The following is a 20,017-nucleotide window of genomic DNA, read 5'->3' on the forward strand; positions in this document are numbered from 1 at the left end:
CAAGTTTTGTTACTTATGCACTTTAACTCTGTCATATATTTTATACGTGGCCCAAGACGATTCCTATTCACTCAGTGCAGCCAAAAGGTTGGACACCCGTGCTCTAGAATTTGCCTTTGAATTCCAAGTGGGTTCACATTTCCCATGTCAGGACAGTTGGACCTTGGTTGAAGGGTGGAGCAGTTGGATTCTCCTGGGGTATTCCATTCCATTCCGTTCCATTCCATTCCATTCCATTCACAGAATCACAGAATCACAGAATTGTAGGGGTTGGAAGGGACCTCCAGAGATCATCGAGTCCAACCCCCCTGCCAAAGCAGGTTCCCTACAGCAGGTAGCACAGGTAGGCATCCAGGCAGGTCTTGAACGTCTCCAGAGAAGGAGACTCCACCACCTCCCTGGGCAGCCTGTTCCAGTGCTCCGTCACCCTCACTGTAAAGAAGTTCTTGCGCATGTTTGTGCGGAACTTCCTATGCTGCAGTTTCCAGCCATTTCCCCTTGTCCTGTCTCCATTCAGCACTGAAAAGAGTCCGGCCTCGCCATTCTGCCCCCCACACCTTAGATATTTATAGACCTGGATCAGGTCCCCTCTCAGTCTCCTTTTCTCAAGGCTGAACAGACCCAGTTCACTCAGCCTTTCCTCATAGCAGAGATGCTCCAGGCCCTTCACCATCTTCGTGGCCCTCCGCTGGACTCTTTCCAAGAGATCCCTGTCTTTTTTGTACTGGGGAGCCCAGAACTGGACACAGTACTCCAGATGAGGTCTTACCAGGGCAGAGTAGAGGGGGAGGATCACCTCCTTTGACCTGCTGGACACGCTCTTTTTAATGCACCCCAGTAAGCCATTGGCCTTTTTGGCCACAAGGGCACACTGCTGGCTCATGGCCAACCTGTCGTCCATCAGGACACCCAGGTCCCTTTCCGCAGAGCTCCCCTCCAGCAGGTCATCCCCCAACCTGTACTGGTGCATGCAATTATTCCTCCCCAGATGCAAGACTCTACACTTGCTTTTGTTAAACCTCATCCGGTTTCTTTCTGCCCAGCTCTCCAGCCTATCCAGGTCTTGCTGAATGGCAGCACAGCCTTCAGGCGTGTCAGCCAATCCTCCCAACTTCGTATCATCGGCAAACTTGCTGAGGGTGAATGGAATTCCATTCCATTCCATTCCATTCAGGTGGCCATTGCCTAATTTTTGAGACCTGTGAAAAGATGAAATCCGATCACTTGAAACCAAGTCAAACTCAAAAAAATATGGTTCTAAGGATCAAGCTTTTCTTATCTTACCCCATCTGCTGTAACTCCTTGTGCTCTGCTAATGTTAGATTTCCTAAAACATGAAGGATTTCTTTTATAAATCAGTAATTTTTAACCATAAAATCTGCATGGTAGAAATATTTTTTTCGACGTGTGAATTCCTATTTTGATCTGCCATTTCTGGCTCAGTTGTGATGTTTTTAACGTCAAATAGATTTTATTTTTGTTGTATCGTGTAGGAGAGTGAGTGAAGAAAAGTACTGGCATTTAAATTTTAATAGAATTTTTCTTAAATGGTAGTTCTGGGATTAGTCTTATTAGTGACTGTTGTGATTCTTTCAAGCCAGTCCAATGGGCAGTTAGGTAATTGCTGTGGGTAGAATCAACGATCAGATTATATTGAATGCCTGCAGACTACCAAAAAGGTCTAAGGGAAAGCTATTAAGATGAAACAAAATATAGCATTTAAATCGTTGCATGAAAAGCAGGCTCACAAAGGGAACACAGATCGTGGTTTGATTACCCCTGCAGAAGGACATTTAGAAAATTAATATTAGGACATTGGTAATTGAAAGTGTTTAATAAGAATGAATGCCCTCCTTTTATCTATGATTAGAAAGGTCTTTGACAAAACATAGCTGTGTGTGTATGTCAAGCAAATATGGGAAGTAATGTGCTCAGGTCTTTGTATAGCTCCTGGAGGTGTCAGAGAAGTAAACTTTCAAGGGCAGTGTACAGCTTCTTAATGATTCACAGTGGCCAAAATGCATTTAATAGCTGCATGGTTGATGAATTACAGAGTTCTATCATCTAATAATTGTTTCACGTGCAACATTTCTATCTTTCTATCGTGGTTGTTTAAAGGCAACCTGAAGGTTTGTTAATATTCAGAGGTGAAAGAGGATCAGAAGGGCATGTGTATCCTTCTTAATTGGCTGGGGACAAGTTCTTAACTGCAGAGAGTTAAAGCCATTCCTTCCTGGAGACCTTGTTTCCTGCAATAGAGCTGAAAGCCTAGATCTGCTGTTTGTTCCTGTCTTTATATGACCAAATGGTCACAGGTGACCATGGGTGGGTAATGGACTTTTCCATCTCTGTGCGACTGCAGAAGTCTTATCTGCAGCTTTTCATCCCAGCTTGGTGTCATTCCAAATCTCTCATTGGAACAAGAGTTTCCTTGAGAAACCAGACTAAAAAGAGAAAATAGAAGCAGTTCTGTTAATGCCTAGTATGTTACAAAGAAAAAAACACGATCTGCGAATCTGGATTACTGGAGTGTTTGAAGCTGTGGTAACCCAGTTGTTAGCAACCATAATTTAGATTTATTTATTTTTTTTTAAACGTAAGTATGATTTATTTGATGTATGTTGAATTAGAAAACTCATGAATAAATATTCTGACATAATCAGAATTATATGGCTAGAAATTGACCTACTTTGCATGACAGATGCTTGAGAATCCCCTAGCTAATAGCACACTAACCTGGCATAGCAATGCTTTATCTTATAATTCACTAAGCTTCCTACAGACATTAAATTATTTGACACTTTTTTATTTTTCATGGAGATTAGACACGGTCAATTCTGTTTGTAAATGAATAACTGATAGGCAAGTTGTTGAGAAGGCGTTGGGTTGCAGTCCAAAAGAGGACTCGTGCATCACTCAATCTGTGCTTTTAGCATGGCCTCACAAAATGCTGCCGTGTTAGAAATAGCCTGAACAGTTTTATGGTGCCAGTGATCAAACAACTGGAGTCTCACACCAAGCAGACAGAAGAAGCTCCTCTGAAGATAATCAGAACTGCACAAGAAATAGTATTAATGTTTTGGAAGTCTGGCAATATTTTAATGATATAAATAGATTCTATTTTTCTCCCCGAGGCTGTTCTTAATGCCTGTGTTGATTTCAGCAGACTGATTTTATCTGTGTGTCCTTAAAGTTAATAGGACAAGAATTTTGCACAGGTTAAGTTAATATAACACTCCTTCCTCAGAGTTTATATGGACTTTTATTTTTTCAATCATCTTCCTTTATTTTAAAATACCAGTGCAGGTGCTGAAGCCGTTTAGGTTCACTTTGCATAGAATATAGTTTTCAGGCTCCATAAATTTTTGTTGTTCAGTTCTAGCACAATAAATGGTAGTGCATTTATTGCTTTTTCTTTTTAATGGGAGGAACGTAACTGTCTGGGCCTCATTTCCGTGAAGAAAACCTTCTCCTTTTTTTGTATAATTCTTGCAATGAAGAAATCAATCAAATCAATCAAAATCAACATCATCAGCTCCTCTTCTCTCTTCTCAGTTGTTTTCTCCACTTTGAAGGAGCTTCTGTAGACAAAATCAACTTTGTTCATGCTTCTTTTCCCACAGCCTTCAGAGGAATGTGACTGCTTTCCTGTAATGAACTCTTATTACTACAAAGGTAGTAGAAATACGTGTATAATTTTGGCAAATATATTCTCTTTCAGGCCTTCAATGGGGGACAAACAGAGGTACAAGTCCTGCTCTCTAGCTTGGTTTATTCCAACAACATAAAACTTCCTATAAAAAGGTCAAACTGCGCCTTTGACACACAGACATCTCTCAACAAGGATAAGATGTGGCCATCCTTTAGGTCACCTGTCAGCAGATAGAGTCTTGGGAGCACTAAAGAGGCAGCATCAAAGCAGAAAACTGCTCAGCTTTGGAATGATGGTGGTCTCCTGCCCTTGTGTAGAAACTGTAGGTACTGATCTTCAAGAGCAGCACATTTGTTAAACTGTGTAACTTTGTAGAAATACTGGTAGCACAAAGTAGTTGAACTTGGCCTTTTTGCCTGTTTCCACTTGCACACTACCAAGACATTTTGGATTCAACCATCATGGCTGAGGTTGGCAGGAACCTTGTGCCTCTACAACCCAACCTGCTCTTGAAAAATGACCACAGGTTTTCCAAGTTGAATAATTTCCTTTCCTGTTACTTGAAGTGGGTTTTGTTGTTACTGGGGGTTGTTGTTGTATTTTTATCACTTTCCTGCTAATTCTTTAATTCTTAATTTCCTGAGCAACAACCTCAAATCTTGATGGTTGATTCCTGAGCAGTGTGGCTCCAGAAACAAGAACTCTTGTGGTGTGCTGATCCTCCATGGCACCGTACACGTGAGAGGCATAAACCCCAGTACCTTACCTCTGGAATCTGTTCTGGCACAGGGGTGTTTCACTTCTTATTAACTTTTTGCCATGGGGTGATTGCCTGCAGTAGTCTTTTCATTTCTGCCTCCTGCTGCCACTTTGACAATAGGAACAGCAGCAGGAGGCAAAAATGAAAGGACCAGATTGAAAGAAGCACTTTGCCACTGTTGTAATTTTGAAATTGATGGTGTTTTTTAGCCCAAAGTCTCAGAAATAAAGCTGCTTTTCTCTTTGCCTCCTATTGTTTTTCCAACAGGGAGAGACATTCTCTGATGTTGCAGAGGCAGTGGGAAGCCAAAATGAAAATAATTTTCTCCCTGAAACGTTGGATTGCATAAAGTGAACAATTTCAAGAGGGAAATAGCATTATGTTTTCTTGTTGACTGCCATGTGGTGAATACTGGTATTTCCGTTTGCCCATGGAAAATAAATAGCAGCTGCTTTTCTTACTGAATTAATGTCATCATAGAATATTTCCTATAAATCTACTGACTGTGCATTTTTAACATGTCATTTTTATGCTTTCCCTTTTTCTGCACTAGAGAAGGCTTTGTAACATGGGTATCTAATTTCCCCCAGAGGCCATGTGCTGTCTCTAATATCATGGCCTTGGACTCAGCTTTTTCAGCCAGAGTTATTGGTCTGCACCGTGCAGAACTGTGCTTTATACCCATATTGTTGGGATGACCAATAAATCCCGACATAATGGCCAGTATCACTTATGCCAGAGCAAGTGCAGAGTAGTCCTGTAGGTTGACATTGATGTCACAGCATGGAACAGGTTGCCCAGAGAGGTGGTGAAAGCCCCATCCTTGGAGACTTTCAGGGACAGGCTGGACCAGGCTCTGAGCATCCTGATTGATCTGTATACTGAGGGGAGTTGGACTATATGGCACTTAAAGATCCCTTTCTACTCAAAAGATTCTATTATTATGTGGCACACAATGTGGTTTTTCTGCTGGAGTCTTTGCTCAGTGGGATGGGAACCTAAGTGTTGTTTGGGTGACACAAAGTAGATGATGAACCATTGAATATCAGTCAACAGTGTGTTCAGGAGGCCTAGAAGGTCAACAACATTCTTGCTTGTGTCTGAAACAGAGTGGCTAGCAGGAGTAGGGAAGGACTTCTCTTGGCACTGAGGAGGCTGTGCCTTGAACACTGTGTTCAGTTTTGGGCTCCTCATTCCAAGGAAGTCATTGAGAAGCTGGAGCCTGCCCAAAGAAGGGCAGCGATGCTGGTGAAGGATCTAGAGATCAAGTCTTGGGTAGAGCAGCTGAATGAACAGGGATGTTTTAGAGTAGAGTAGAGGAAATCCAGGGGAGATTTTGCAGTTCTCTACAACTACCTGTTGTTGGCTATAGTGAGGTGGGGATTGGTTTCTTCTGTGAAGCAACAGGTGATAGGACGAGAGGGCAAGTAATGCCAGGGGAGGTTTAGATTGGATATTAGTTATTTTATGAAAGGACTGTGAAGCATTGGAACAGGCTGCCCAGTAAAGTAGCTGACTTACCATCCTTGGAGGTGTTTAAAAGACACGTAGGTGTGGTGCTTATAGACATGGTTTCATGTTTTAGTGGTGGACTTGGCAATGCTAAGTTTAAGGTTGGACTTGATGACCTTATGCCTCTTCCAACCTAAAAGAGTCTATGATTCTGTGGGGTGGGTTGAGCTTCATAGCAGACCATGGAGGAGAGCCTTGTGCTGCCTGAGACTGATGTTCCCAAGGAAGCAAGTGCTGTGCTTCTGGTGACACATCATTTGCAAAGGTGAGCCAAGTCAGTCAGGGGACAGAAGCATGGACTCTGCAGAGCAAACTGCAGATATTCAGCCCTCTACGTTGACATATTTCTGTAGGTGCACAAAGTGCTCATGCATCACAAGACCACGCTGTGGACAAGAGAGGCTGAAGTGTAGATCAGTGACTTTAGTTGTTTGGGGCTCCTGCTCTTTTCTTTGGTGACTTTAATGTATGTAATTGAATAAATTGGTCTCTTATTGAACATGTGAGGAATTTGGGAGGGCTAATCAGAGCGTAACCTTTTCTTCGCTTGCTCTTTTTACAGTCTTGGAGAATTAACGTTTATCTTAGGGCAGCACAAGTATTTGGCCTTTGTAGGAAGCGAACTGATTCTCCATCCTTTTTCTCTCATCATACACAACAAAAAAGAAATTCTTGGATAGGCTCGTCAACAGAATGCATTTGTATGCTTTGAAGTGTAAATTGTGAATTTATGTGTCTCGATGTGACTTTGGGGCACTGGGTGTAAGTGTGTGCATGTCTGTGTCCTGGATTAGTTACAGTCTAATTAAAATTGTTCTTGCAAATCACACTCTTAAAGTCAGATGCAGGTAGATCCTTAACAGGGACTTGGGTTTTATTGATTACTGTAGGATTAAAGAGAGTCAGGTGAATTCAGTAGCTCTACAAATCTTGCTGCCTCTTCACACACAAAAATGTTCATCTTTAAAAGATTTTATTTTATTTTTGTTACTGGTTTGGCTACGTTTCAGCTGCTGCAGGGAATTTTGGAATTGCAATTCACATTATACTTCCGCCACCAGTTCAGATTTGGTTGGGAAATGACACTTGGTTTCTCAGCACCTTTTGAAATGGTCACTCCTTGCTACTCTGAAGTTCCTTTATGGGAACGTTTGGCAGCAGCTACTGCCTGCTGGCTGCTCTGGTTGGCCATATTGGTGCAGCCCTGATGTGCCCCTTTCTTTTCTGGGCTTTTACTGCACACCTGTAAAACTGTTTGCTTGTTAACCCTAATTAAAAATTACTGTAAAATCAATCACAGCAACACAGAGATGGAACAAATATTTTGAGTCACCTTTAATCAAAGTTGTTTGTCCCAGAAAGATGCAATTCCATACCAAGATGGGTAAGGGATGAACTGGTTGATGACCCTGTGTTCCCAAGGGCTACATTTACTTGACGTTTTGATGTCTACTTGATTTAAACATTTGCCTGAGCATGAAACACTCTGTGAACAAAGCTCACAGAGTTCTGTATTTTAAGAAAGAAAAGCCACAGAAAACTCTCTTCTCCCATCCCCTCCAGTTGTGCTGCAATCCTAATTTTTATCTCGATTACTTACACAGAAAATGGACCACCAACTTCTCCTTGCTTCACTTTTGTCCATTCCCTAGAGCTCGCTGAGCAAGGCTACTGCCTCAAAATGAAGTTTTATTGCAGTGTCGTATTTCAGTTTATAGCAGGGGTTTTAGCTGCTTCTGCAGCCTGTGGAAAGGCACCTTACAAAATGGCTTTTGGAGATTTATGAAGACTTGCACAGCATGGAGGCTGAAAGGAAGTTTAATTACATTCAGCTTTTGGTCATTTCTGTGTCTGACGATGTGCCCATACACTGTCATCTCAAAGACCATCTAAGAAAATAAAATTGATCAGTGAGCCTTCTGGCTAAATCTAAAACGAGTGCTTTGTCATCTGCCCATGGAGCGTGTGTGCTCAGTCACTGTCAGCCCCAGTGTGCTTGCCCCAACCTTCCTAGCACTGAGATTTGTCCAAAAGTTTAATCAAACGTTATTTTATTCCGAGGCCTTCTCTGTAAATAATTGAATTCTTCTCTTGACATATTCACATGTAATTCCTTGCACTATAAGGAAATAATTTAATCTATTCCACTCAACCATTTTGCTTTGGAGACAGTAAAATGTCCGTCTTGTTTTGTACTAGCTCGTGTAGATACAGCATGTTAAGATAAAAACTTGGCAGGCACAGTTGCTGTCACCTTGTGAATGACATCTCTGCTCATAAAGCTCTGATCAGAGACAGCAAATACTATGGAAACATCTTATTTATTTATATAGTAAACTTGGTTCTGCGAGTGGGGCTGTGTAGGTGTCTTTGAGTACTGTAATTCATAGGCTAATGGTGCCAGGAGCCATAAAGTCTCTCAGTTGGAGGTTACAGTGAATAGCAGCGCTGAACAATTGGGAAATACTGCTGAGATGATAGTCTGAGTGATGATTGAGTTTTCCTGGAGAGCCCTTATCTGTGTTTAAAATTGTAGGCAATGTTTTTAGATTTAACCGTAATAGGAGTTCATTGAGCCTATAGAGTGGTTTCCATTTCACCTCTTTAAATGGTTTGTCGTTTTCCCAAAAAATATTCTGTGTTTGCACTTGAGACAAATGTTAGTGTTGCTGTTGAAATTGGGCATTTTACCTTTTTCTGAGTGGAAGCAACAGCAGAGCAGCAGGGAGGTTTCCCTCTCCTTGCCCAATGAGGAGGCTCGTGGGTCCCACCAGCACTGCCAGACAGGGCAGCTCACAGGAGGAGGTGGGATTCTGGACAGAAGGAAGCTTAAAAGGTAGCTTGATGAAGCTTTATGTTCTTATACCTTGCAACATCACTTTCTTAATGAAATACTTCCCAAGAGGGTTCCGAAGTTGTCCCTTCAATGTTAACTAGGCAACATAAAACTAGAATCACAGAATCTTCAAGGTTGGAAAAGGCCTTCAAAATCCACAAGCCCAATTGATCCCACTGTGCCCACTGACCACATCCCTCAGTGCCACATCCCCATGGTTCTGAAACACTTCCAGAGATGATGACCCCACACTCCCTGGGAAGCAGTGCCAGTGCATCATTGCTCTTTTGGAAAACAGGGTACTGCAGACCTTTACCAATATCACTCTGGAGTGGTGAAAGGACAAGTTTCCCTCCATCACATTCAACTTGCGTTGTAACCAAGACTTTTCTAAAGGCTTCTACATAGAAAAGAGGTACTTACCTTAGATGAGAGAAGGGTTTGGACGTGTATTTGTTTAGTTTAAACATCCTATGTAGAATTGCTATCTGTTACATTGTGAAGAAACCATTGTGTTCCCAAGGTGCTGCGATCTCACCGTCAAGTCCCAGTTTCTTTTTGGGTGCTGTGCATTGGAACTGTGGTTCTGTGCAACCATTGAGAATAATGTGCCATCAAGGAGAGGGGCCTGTCTGAGCTGCTCATGGCTCTTTTGTGAACTGCTTCTCAGTGGCTGCTGTACTGAAAGGTACATATAATTATGTGTGAATATTTTCTCTTTAACACCTACTTATGCGCTTTTTTTTTTTCCTCTTCCTGGGGAAATCTGTAGTTGATTAAAATTACCATGAATTTTCTTAGGTAATTGCTACCAAATGAAGCTGCGTGCAGTGTGCGTATGCATATGTGCAAATACAAAGAAGTGTGGATAAATACATACGTGGAAATAGGGGCACAGCTAATGGGAAACATCTCTCACTAAGCAATTAATTCACGGCTCTCCAGCCTGTGCCATGTCTTGGAGGTCACTCTGTGCTGCAGTGTTTTGTGTTCTCCTCTGCACCGGTGCTATAAAAATGCTAATTGTCCCCGTGAAGATGTAGGCTGTTTATAAGCTCGGGCGTGATTGTTTTGCAGCCCTGTGAGATCTAAGGCGGTGTTATTTCAGGTTTGTAATTTGAATGTGTGATGAATACAACTTTGACAGTTTATTAGTTAGAAAAGGAGAAAAAATAACGGACACCGGTGTGTTGTTCTTCAGTGAATTGATTGCCAGGAGCATGTTATTGACTTTGGTGATAATATCATTATATATTTTACGGTCATAAAATCAAGAAATTCAGATTATACCCTGAGGGCTTCACACATTTAAATAAAGGATATAGCCATTTCCAGGGCTGTTGGTTTAGATTGCTGGATGCTGTGAGGAATACGTAGTATGTTAGAAGTAGTGCACTTATTGCTGCGATGCCCTGGTTTATTTTCTTTTTCTGCTTGTGAAATACCCTTACTTACAAGTCCCCTGGGTTGCTCAACATGTTGGCATATTACTGCACTGCTGGCTCAATGCTCCGTGGGGCTGAGAGCTGTTACAGTCTGGTCCTGGACTTGTATTGAGGTGAAGGTGAGTCATCTTCAGGCACTCTGCCCAGGCTGTTCAGAGCTGGACTTTCTGCCTCATTTTCCTCTTGGACTACATAAGAGGGCTTTGAGAACTAGTTTACAGTCACATCTTGGGGTTGAGTGTACTTGAGGCACTTAGGTTGAGTACTTTGGATTTGGGGTTCAAGTCTGTCTGTAGTTTGGTGAAGGCATCTTAAGGCATATTGCCTTGGATGAAAATGATTGAATATATTTAAAACCTCGTTTATTACTTTTAGATTTATTGAGATCGATAAAGTACCCTAAACCTGCTGCAATGGGAAACCTCCCTGCTTCAGCTGCCAACACAGGACCACGTTGCATCACAGCACTCTGGGGATTTGTGGTGCTCTTAGGATTGCACAAATTCCAAGTGCAAAGCTGCAACCCTGCAGCAAAGGCCATGTTTGCTGCTTAGCAGGGAGTGGCTGCGGCTGGAATGCGTGTGGCTTCAAGGGAAGCAGTGGCATATAGAGGAGTAGATACAATAATCTCCCAGAGGTTTACATTTAAAGTGCCTCTGAGGATCACAAATCCATATGCCGCAAACAAAACGTTTATTTGCCTATGTCAACAGTGGCATGCTTACTAATTAAAAGTCATTACCTTTCTAAATTGAGTTTGTGTGACACTGTTGTTAGTGTTCTTTTTGCTTTTGCATTCATTTCTCAGTGCGGGACCTGAGCATCAGTTCTGGTTTCCTTCTGGATGGTGAGATGTTTGTGTTTGATTGCAAACAAGTGCCTGGGATGTTTGATTCATGAAAGTAATTTATGAAGGAGTTCAAGAGCAAATCATTGGGCAATAACCATTGGTCTTGAAGGTAATGAAGTGTAATCCATTTTAGAATGGGCTAATGGTGTTGGTGATCTGATGAAAATCCCTTCCTGTACAGGGGATGGTGGGCAACTGAGATGCACATGAACTTCTCACCCACTGAGGCTTCAATGAGTATGGGGGTCTGCGTAGTCAAAAAAAGCACCCTACAATGGAAACCTAAGGAAATACATGTTTATAAAAATAAGTACCTGTCATTAAACACGTGTTCTAATTTTGCTCTAAACTGTTGTCTAGTAATGAATGGTGGAAAGATTTCCAGCGCAATCTGCAGCACAAGGATTTGGAAAGGCAGTGTGAATGTGGATGGAGGAGATGTGGCCATACAGCGAGGAGAGAGACAAGTTGCAGATGGCTGGTTTGTAGCAGAGGGCAGTGCGTATGTGCATCTCCAGGCTTTACATGGGACATATGCTCAAGGGATTTTATGGCTGAATTTGTAGTCTCTAGTAATTTGCAGTTTCCACCACAGTTTAAAATATCGACATCGTTTTCAGGTTGATGATTTTTCCAGTCGTTTATCCCCCAAACCACTCCATCCTACTTAATCTGGGTCATAATTAACATGAGGCTTGTGCGTAGGCAAACACAGCCATACGTTGTGTTTGAATGGGCTATTAATGTCATAGATTTACTTTCATTCTGAAAAATAGATCATAGGTTGGAATAAGTATAAATGTTCAAATAAGTGGGTGAATGCACGCTCGTTATCATGACTCAGGAAGCACTCTGCAGTGCTTACGTGCACGGAGTCACAGCGATATTACTATTAGCTAACAGCTGCCTTCTGCTATAATGAAGACGTAAGGCTGAAAATTGTTGGCAAGAAAGCTGCTGGAATTGAATTTTATTTACTGCGAATCAACAGGATATCTTTGCACGTGTAGGAGACATACGGGAAAAGTCCACTGTGATCCTTGTAGTTTGTCGTGTCTCCAGATGTTCTCCCTCCTGCCCAACATTGGGGGCTGAAAGAGGAAAGGGTTTTTTCATCAATTCTGGCTGGCAGTGCCAACATCTGCCTTGGCGTTCCCCCGAGGCGAGCTGTTAACATTACTTCAAGTTTCAGATTTATCATTTGTGCCTCATTTGTGGCGTTTTATTTCTTTCTTTTATTTAGTTAGCTATTCTTTAAATACCATGTGAGAGCATGAAGTTTCAACCTGCTGTTTATTTCCTTCTGAGGGAGCAGGAGCGAGAATAAATCAAAGGAGACAGTCGGGTGGCCCCTGAACTAGCACAGCATCCCTTCTCAGCTACCTTATTTTTAGGAATTATAAATAAGGCATCAAGACATTGCTCTGGGCAGATCCTTGTCATTGAATGAAATGATATTTGTGTGCTCAAACACACTCCAAGACCTCAACATGCTTGAAATAGCATGTTTAACAAACATTTAGCCCTTTCTTAGTTCACAGCATGGACTGTGCTGTGTGCTGGGTGAAGGAGAAACAAATGAAGCTCTTCATTTGGAAGTATTCTTTCTTAGTCATGTATGCTACCTATATTTTCCCATGGTGAGATGGTAGAAATTTCAGTTCCATAGTTTTGAGCCAGGTTTTTTCATCCCCTTTTGTGTGTGTGTAAAGCTAGCAAAGATTTTTGACCTGCTGGCAAAGATTTTTTTAATAGAAATGCAAAAGAAAAGAGCTTTTTCTTCCTAATTTTGTCCTACTTATCAAAAACTACTTGTGCCAAAGCAGATTTTATTAATTTTTTCTGTTGTTCCTTTGAGTAGTATTTTTTCTGTGCTTCAATCTGTCCAATTAAGAATAAGTTTGAAGAATGTTCAGGGCCCTAATTCTCAAATGCAGTTGTCTAAAACTAGCTTCTTGTTCCTCTTTTACGGTACCTAGAAGTGCAAGGTGAGCTCTATGGCTGGATGGAAGTATAAATTCATGCGACATTGGTCTGTGTTTGGACCAAGTATTTGGCCTCCTTGAATCCCTGGAGGCAGTCAAGGCCAGGCTGGATGTGGCTCTGGGCAGCCTGGTCTGCTGGTTGGCGACCCTGCACATAGCACAGGGGTTGAAACTGGATGATCATTGTGGTCCTTTTCAACCCAGGCCATTCTATGGTTCATGTATTTTGCTGGAATCCATTGGGAGCCAAAAATGTCCAATTCTTCAGGATGTTCCAGTTCTGCTTGCTTGTTTGTGCTGCAGGTATTTGGCTTTAGCTGCTTGCTTGCTTGCAGTTATTTACAGCTCGCTGCTGCTTTTTGTTTCAGTTCTAGCACAAAAGTCCAAAGGCAGCAGACAAAAGCATCTTTAAGCATGTTTAGGAAGACTGATTACACAAAATAAACCCCTCTGCAGACACTTGCTGGGGATGAGGAACCAAAGCATGACAAGTGCTTATATTCCTACAGTCAAAATGCCTTTCATGCGTCGCTGTAGTGCTGTGGTTGTGTACTCATCTGGTCTGCACACAGTAGTTTATGTACGCTGACCCTATCAGTGCTGTGCTTTATTAACCTGTGATTGCTTTTTTATTAAGAAACATCTCATGCCATTTTTCAGCTTCTCAGCTTGAGCGTATGAGAGCCATTGTATGGCCCTTTGTATGCGTCTACCAACAGAAAGAGCAGAACAAGGAGCTGGTGTTTATTGTGTGGGTTTTAGAGCGGCAGTATTCTTGAAGGAAATAACATTGTTTGTTTTTTTATTATTGAAATGATAATAGCCTGAGTATTGCTGATACGGTTAGATAAGTTGTAATGCGAGGGAACAGCAGCATGTTTCTGTGAGAGTTTTGTCTGCAAAATGAAGAATTCTCAAGTGTATTGGGATTAAAACAACCCGGGAAGATCAGAAGTGTTCAGATTTGTCAGGTCTGATTCGGGCTTATCTCTTATTTCCGTAAACCTAATTTGTGTGCAAATTTTGTGCAGGAGATTTTGTATGGCAACAATTCCACTGTGAATTCGTGTGAGGCAGTAAGGTCAAAAGGTTTTATTGAACTTGTACATTCCTTCTAATTTTATTCAAATGTTCACACGTTGAGGTAGGTGCTGGATCTGATTTACTACTTAACTGGGAGTTTTTATTCGTTTATTTGCCTGCAAATGTCACTGTTTCCCTTCTGTCTTTTCAGGTCAGGATCGCAGCGAAGCCACTTTAATAAAGAGGTTTAAAGGTGACGGTGTCCGATACAAAGCAAAGCTGATTGGGATCGATGAGGTTTCAGCCGCACGGGGAGACAAGTTATGCCAGGACTCCATGATGAAGCTCAAGGTGCAGTGCAACCTTCAGTGTTTAATGCTTGGGAGGGATGGGGAGAGCATTTCAGCTTGAACTTTTGCTCATTCTCCATTCGTGACACCGAGTCACGCTCTGGTTAATTATGTATTGAAATCAGTCAATTTTACATGAACTCCTGGCTGGTACTGCTTATCCCAGTTTAATTTTAATACATTGTCTCAAAGTTCAGTAGTTATTCATGATTGACACCGCTGCAATTTGTCCATAAATTGCAAACAACACAGCTGCAAATTGAGTGGTTTTATTATGCAAAAGGAGAGGTGAAAGAATATAAGGAATAATAATACATGAGATTGTTGCGTATGACATTGTTAATGAACTCCAGCCTTCCCTTTAACCATTACCTTCTGCTGGGGTGGGCAGGAAGAGTGGAATAATGGTGTGGGCTGTAAGGTTCAGATATGGAACAGCGGGATTAAGGAGTTACAAAATATGAGGTTGGACCCTGAGAGGACAGGGAATGGGTTCCAGTCCTGTGGAGCAGGCAAGTGTAGGTGGTTGTTCATGAATAAGCAGCAAAGGGCGGCACGCATCTTCTACTGCAACAATCTAAAAGAGAGATGTGGTCAATAATTTACAAATCAAGAATTAAGTGGTTCAAAAAGATGCACTACAGACTTAACTTTGGCTGCTACAGTATTTCTATCTTTCTGATGGCTTACTGGATATTTCACAACATCCCATAGTTGCTAGTAGCAATCAGGGAGACTTAGCACTGTTCTGCTGGGCGAGCCTTTGTATTTCTTTCCTCCGTGGAATATTATTTCCACGTCTCCAAGATGCCAGAGACCCATTTGTGTAATGGTGAGGTGGTTCTGAGCAGTATTTTGAGATAATGGAAACAGGGAAGGGAGCATTAGAAGTTTAGAAAATTAGAAGTAAGGCAGTATAGCAAGTTGGGAGTACCAGAAACTTAGTGTGTAACAGCAGGAGTTCTAAGGTCAGGAATCATTTTTGGGATGTCTGTTGACAAGTCAGTTGTTCTCTTTTATATTCATGTCTGTGCAAGGGAAACGATGACCTCTAGTAGGCTTGAAGACATTTTGGAACATTCTTATTTGCTGTTTAATTTGCTTAATGTTTCATCTTATACACTGTTACTGATTAAGGCAGCAGGGCTCCCGAATAGGTGGAAATGGGTTTTCTTTTATGGTTAGGCTGTGGAAGTGTCATGTATGAATTGTGTATCAGCAAGTTCACTTTCAAAGGAAAAGCCAGAGATCATGAGCAAAACTAACCGTGTATGCCAGGTTGTTGGGTTGTTTGCAGTGATCTCTGGGTAGCATAAAAAGGATGGGTGCCTTTAGAAAAGGGAGAAGACCAAAAGTAAAGGGGTAGTGTTCCTGGAGAGCCCTCAAGTATTCTTGGAAAGGTGATGAATTGTCAACATATGCTTTGCTGTGGGCACCTGTCAGAAAACAAAACCAGGAGAATAATGAAACCAGCCCAAGTATTTTTTGTTTCAACAGGGAATTGTTGCTGCGGCCCGTTCGAAAGGAGAGCATAAACAGAAAATCTTCTTAACAGTCTCCTTTGGTGGAATCAAAATCTTCGACGAAAAGACAGGGGTAAGTAACACAGCCATACAGTGGCACAAAATTGAATCTATTCATGGATGTTCCTTTAAAAGTATTTCCTCGCTGGGCAGTAATATCTCAGCAGTATAGGCACACATAAAACTTCTGACAAGCTTGATAAAGGGTTATCATATATCAGAACAAGCCATTAGATGACTGAGTTGTAAAGTGTAGCATGGGGATGTGGTTTATTGTAAAGCTTTGTCCTGGCTACTTCTGCAGAACAATTTACTTGAGTACATGAATGCTCCTTATGGGCATCAACACTCACAGCTCGGAGGCCAGAAAGTGGCAGGGAGTGATTTGTTTTCCTTTTGCCAGCTTCCAAAATTGCTTCTTGGAAATACCAGCGGTCTGTTTGCAGGCTGGTAATGTCACCCATAGGGGTTTCCTCATCCATCGTGGGCCCAGCCCACTGCTCCTCAAGGTGCTGCTTTAGGCTGCTCAGCAGCAGAGGGCAAATGACTTCTGAGAGTCTTTTCATAAAGGTTTAGGATTGAGGTTGGCTTGGGCTACATGTGACATGGGAAGCTGAGGTGAGCTGTGGGCAAACCCAGATGAGTGAAGCTTGTTTTCCCAATAGAGAAGACAAAGAGGAAGGGCAGCAGGAGCTGCACACACTTTGTTGGGGTTTGCAGGATAATTTGAGTAGGAGGGGACCTTTCCCCTCATCTATTTTATGTCCAACAGGCCATGTGAGTTACCATTGTGCCTTGACTAACAGTACACAAAAATCCAAGAGCCACTGCTGCTGCAGTCTACAGCTGTCCCATAGTTCAGATTACGGTTGTGTCAGTAACCCAGGCAAGAGATCTATTAAATCTATGATTCTATGACATTTCTGTCAGCAGCAACATTGCTCTTTTGTAAGATATGCAGTAAACGTGAGAATTGGTGTATTTTAAACATAATTGTTAGGAAAAATATGTATATTGTATGGGATCCAAGGTCTACGGTGTATTTTACTTTGGGGATGCACTTTGAGGCTACCAAGCAGCTACTTTCCTGCAGCATTGGGTCAAGCAAGATGCAGACTACACTGTCTGGTGCAGTTTTTGCCACAGAATTAACATGTTTGGTTATTTTTAACTGCTTTGAAAGAAGAAAGCTAAGCAAAACATTATACTACTTAGACACAAAGGCACAACACACAAACTGTTTTAATCCTAATTAAGAAGATTTTTATAGCAGTTTAAGCTCTGCCTTGAATTTTAAAAGGCTCTTGATTTAATCTTTTGAAAGATTAACTATTTAACACGATGCCAGAAATAAAACCCTACTGATGATAGATGAAATTATCTTTGCCAGTTAATTTATATTATTAGAAAATCAATGTCATTGAGCTCACTGATACATAATACAAGCAGTTAGTAATGAAGAGCTAGTTTGGAATGTGCTGTGTACTGCATGTGTAAAGTAATCATATAAAAGCAGTGTTGAAGAGAACATTGCTGAGATTACAGCCTGTGCGTAGAAGATAGGAAGTGTCAGAATTGGGGCTTGGCAGAGCAGTCATGGTTGAGTCCTCCAGCATGTAGACATTATGATGGTATTTAACTGCATGATAGCATGCCTTCTTTTTTCCTTTTGTCAGAGAACACCAGCTTCATTCAGTGCATGGAGCAAAGTTTTCACTCCACCAACAACATATCCACTATTTTGTTTTCTTTTTCTTTTGTGTGCAGACTGGTGCCTCACCGCACCCTATGCGAAGGGCAATAAGGCAGCCTGTTACTTTCCTTTTAGTCTTCTCTTGGGAACATAAAAAAGAAGAAAGAGGCAGACCTGTCCTGGGGCACTTATCTCTGAGTGTTTCACAAACGTTGGATTTATTTTCATAAAAGTGGCACTGAGAAAAGGGATGCGTTTAGAAATAAAGCTGTCGTTCAGCCAGATTGCCTCTCCTGCAGCATTCCTGCTCGCTCGCATCTGCAGCTAGTGAGGTGGGGACATGACAAGTCTCCTTCGAAGATTTCATAACTCTGACACCCTGTACTCTAAATCTGACATAACTATATCATCCTCAGAGCAGCGCTGTCACTCACTCACTGAGCCATAGACGGAAAGCTTTAAATCCACCTTCCAGATGTCTGCCCCTGAGCTGCTGGAGTGATGTACGGGACTATTGGGTTGTCACTTTTGAAATAGGACTGTGACAAAGGGATGTGGGGTGCTTTCTCCAGCAGGTTTAACGTGACTCTTTCATTTTACGTGCTTTTCATTTCCATGCTTTTAAAGCTGGCTTGCGTGGGCTTCTTTGCCAGCTCCTCACAGTCACCATACCATCAGCTTCATCCCCAGACGAAATAAGTTCAGTGCAATTAGGTAGTGATAATCCCATTCTCAGTGTGGAGGTGAAAGGGAGAATCTCCAGCAGGTGAAACTGGGCATGTATGTTTGCTCTTCTGGGAAGGAAGGGAAAGAGAACTGCAAAAAGGTCACAGTTTGTGCTCGTAGATCTGATTGGCCACATAATAGTTTCTAAAGTTTGGAGTCCGATGTTGAGATCTGTGCAACAGGGAATGAAACATGCCCTTAATATGTAACAGCCTGTGTAATCTTGCATTTGCTTTCTCCTTTCCCTGCCCTCCAACCCCCTGCCAAGGCTTCCCCCCTTAGCTGTGTTTTTCTGCAATTTTGGGATTCCCAGAATGCTGCTTTGGGTCACAGTGCTCTTTTAAGGCTGCCTACCTCTCTAGGATGCCCTTTCCTAGCTTTTATCATTAGCTATTGGTGTCATGTCTTCCACAATGGCAGCCTGACGAGATATGAAAGGGAGAAAAATATTCTGAAAAAATATAGGCTTCTCTATGTTTGCTATCTTGTGTGCTACTATTGGATTTTAATTTATCACAATAAAAAATCAATTTGTAGCTCAAAACTAGCAAATTTTTAAAAATTGGCAATGTCATAGCTGACTTCATACAAATGACTTAGGAGAATTGCTCCATAATTCATTGCAGATGAAGGGCTGTAGTCGGGCTATTCCTGAAAATCATAAGCATGATTTTCTTCTCCTGCACTTTATAGGTCTAATAGGTTCCAGACCTAATATTCATCAAAAAGTATTGATTTTAATCATACCATTTTTCCAGCCGTCAGGAATTCTGCCCTTTGAGTAAATTTATCCGTGAAGGAGGTTAGGTTGAAAATGGAAAAATATTTGGGAAGATTTTATTTAAGGAGGCTACAAGGAGGATTTGCTGTGAGTTTGCACCATAGACACGAGGCGCTGTAATGCATCTTCAGCACTGCGAAAGCAACAAAATCCTTAACTCCACATAGCAGGATATGCAAATTTTTTAAAGGCCCATCATTGTTCATTAGCTATTTATGAGTATTATTTTGTTAATCACACACATCAGGCTATCTTGCTGTGATAGCTTAGTAATGCTTCATTAGACACGCATGACTAATATGGTCTCCGTAAAGAGGCTGTAATTGTCTCATTGTTTATTAATGTTACAATAAATCTTTGTTTACTGTAGGTTACTTTCCAAAATGCGTTCAAAAACAATACTTTAATTGTATAAAATAGTAAGGAAACCGTTTTCTCCTACATTCATGTAACGAGGTATACTTTTACATTCATGCTCTACCTGCAAAATTCTGTTGATGTTAATGAAAGCCCAGACACTGTGAAAGAGAAATATGACAAAGGAAAAAATATACTGTTAAGCTTTAAGTCAGGAATTATTTCTGTTAAAGTAAAATTTGGTTTCAGGGATAGACAGATTACTTGAATACACTGCAATATGTATCTCTCTACAAACTATTATTACTGGTGAAATACCCAGATTCTTCTGTCATCCAAAAAGTGTGGTAGACCTGTATCAGTACCTTGTTTGTCTGAAACAGCATAAACTATGGATTGTGACCCAATCTATTAAGATGCCAATCATTTCACCCACTCCTCTTATTTTGTCACCCAAAGAGTGAGTCTCATTTTCATGATTTCTTAGGCACTTTGGAGAGGTTAGTTGTTCAGTGACACCAACC

At 41.5% G+C, this 20,017-nt stretch overlaps 1 protein-coding gene across 7 annotated transcripts in view; it reads left to right on the forward strand.

The window, feature by feature from the left end:
• The window catches only part of DAB1 (DAB adaptor protein 1), a 245,280-nt gene that overhangs the window by 180,110 nt on the left and 45,153 nt on the right, over nt 1–20,017 (forward strand). For all 7 annotated transcript variants that reach the window (XM_048947036.1, XM_048947038.1, XM_048947041.1 and 4 more), the window contains 2 exons: nt 14,275–14,414; nt 15,911–16,009. In XM_048947036.1, coding sequence (XP_048802993.1) covers nt 14,275–14,414; nt 15,911–16,009 — 239 coding nt within the window. The remainder of the gene's footprint in view (nt 1–14,274; nt 14,415–15,910; nt 16,010–20,017) is intronic.

Source organism: Lagopus muta, chromosome 5 (genome assembly GCF_023343835.1).
Source record: "Lagopus muta isolate bLagMut1 chromosome 5, bLagMut1 primary, whole genome shotgun sequence".
Classification (NCBI taxonomy): Eukaryota; Metazoa; Chordata; class Aves; order Galliformes; family Phasianidae; genus Lagopus; species Lagopus muta.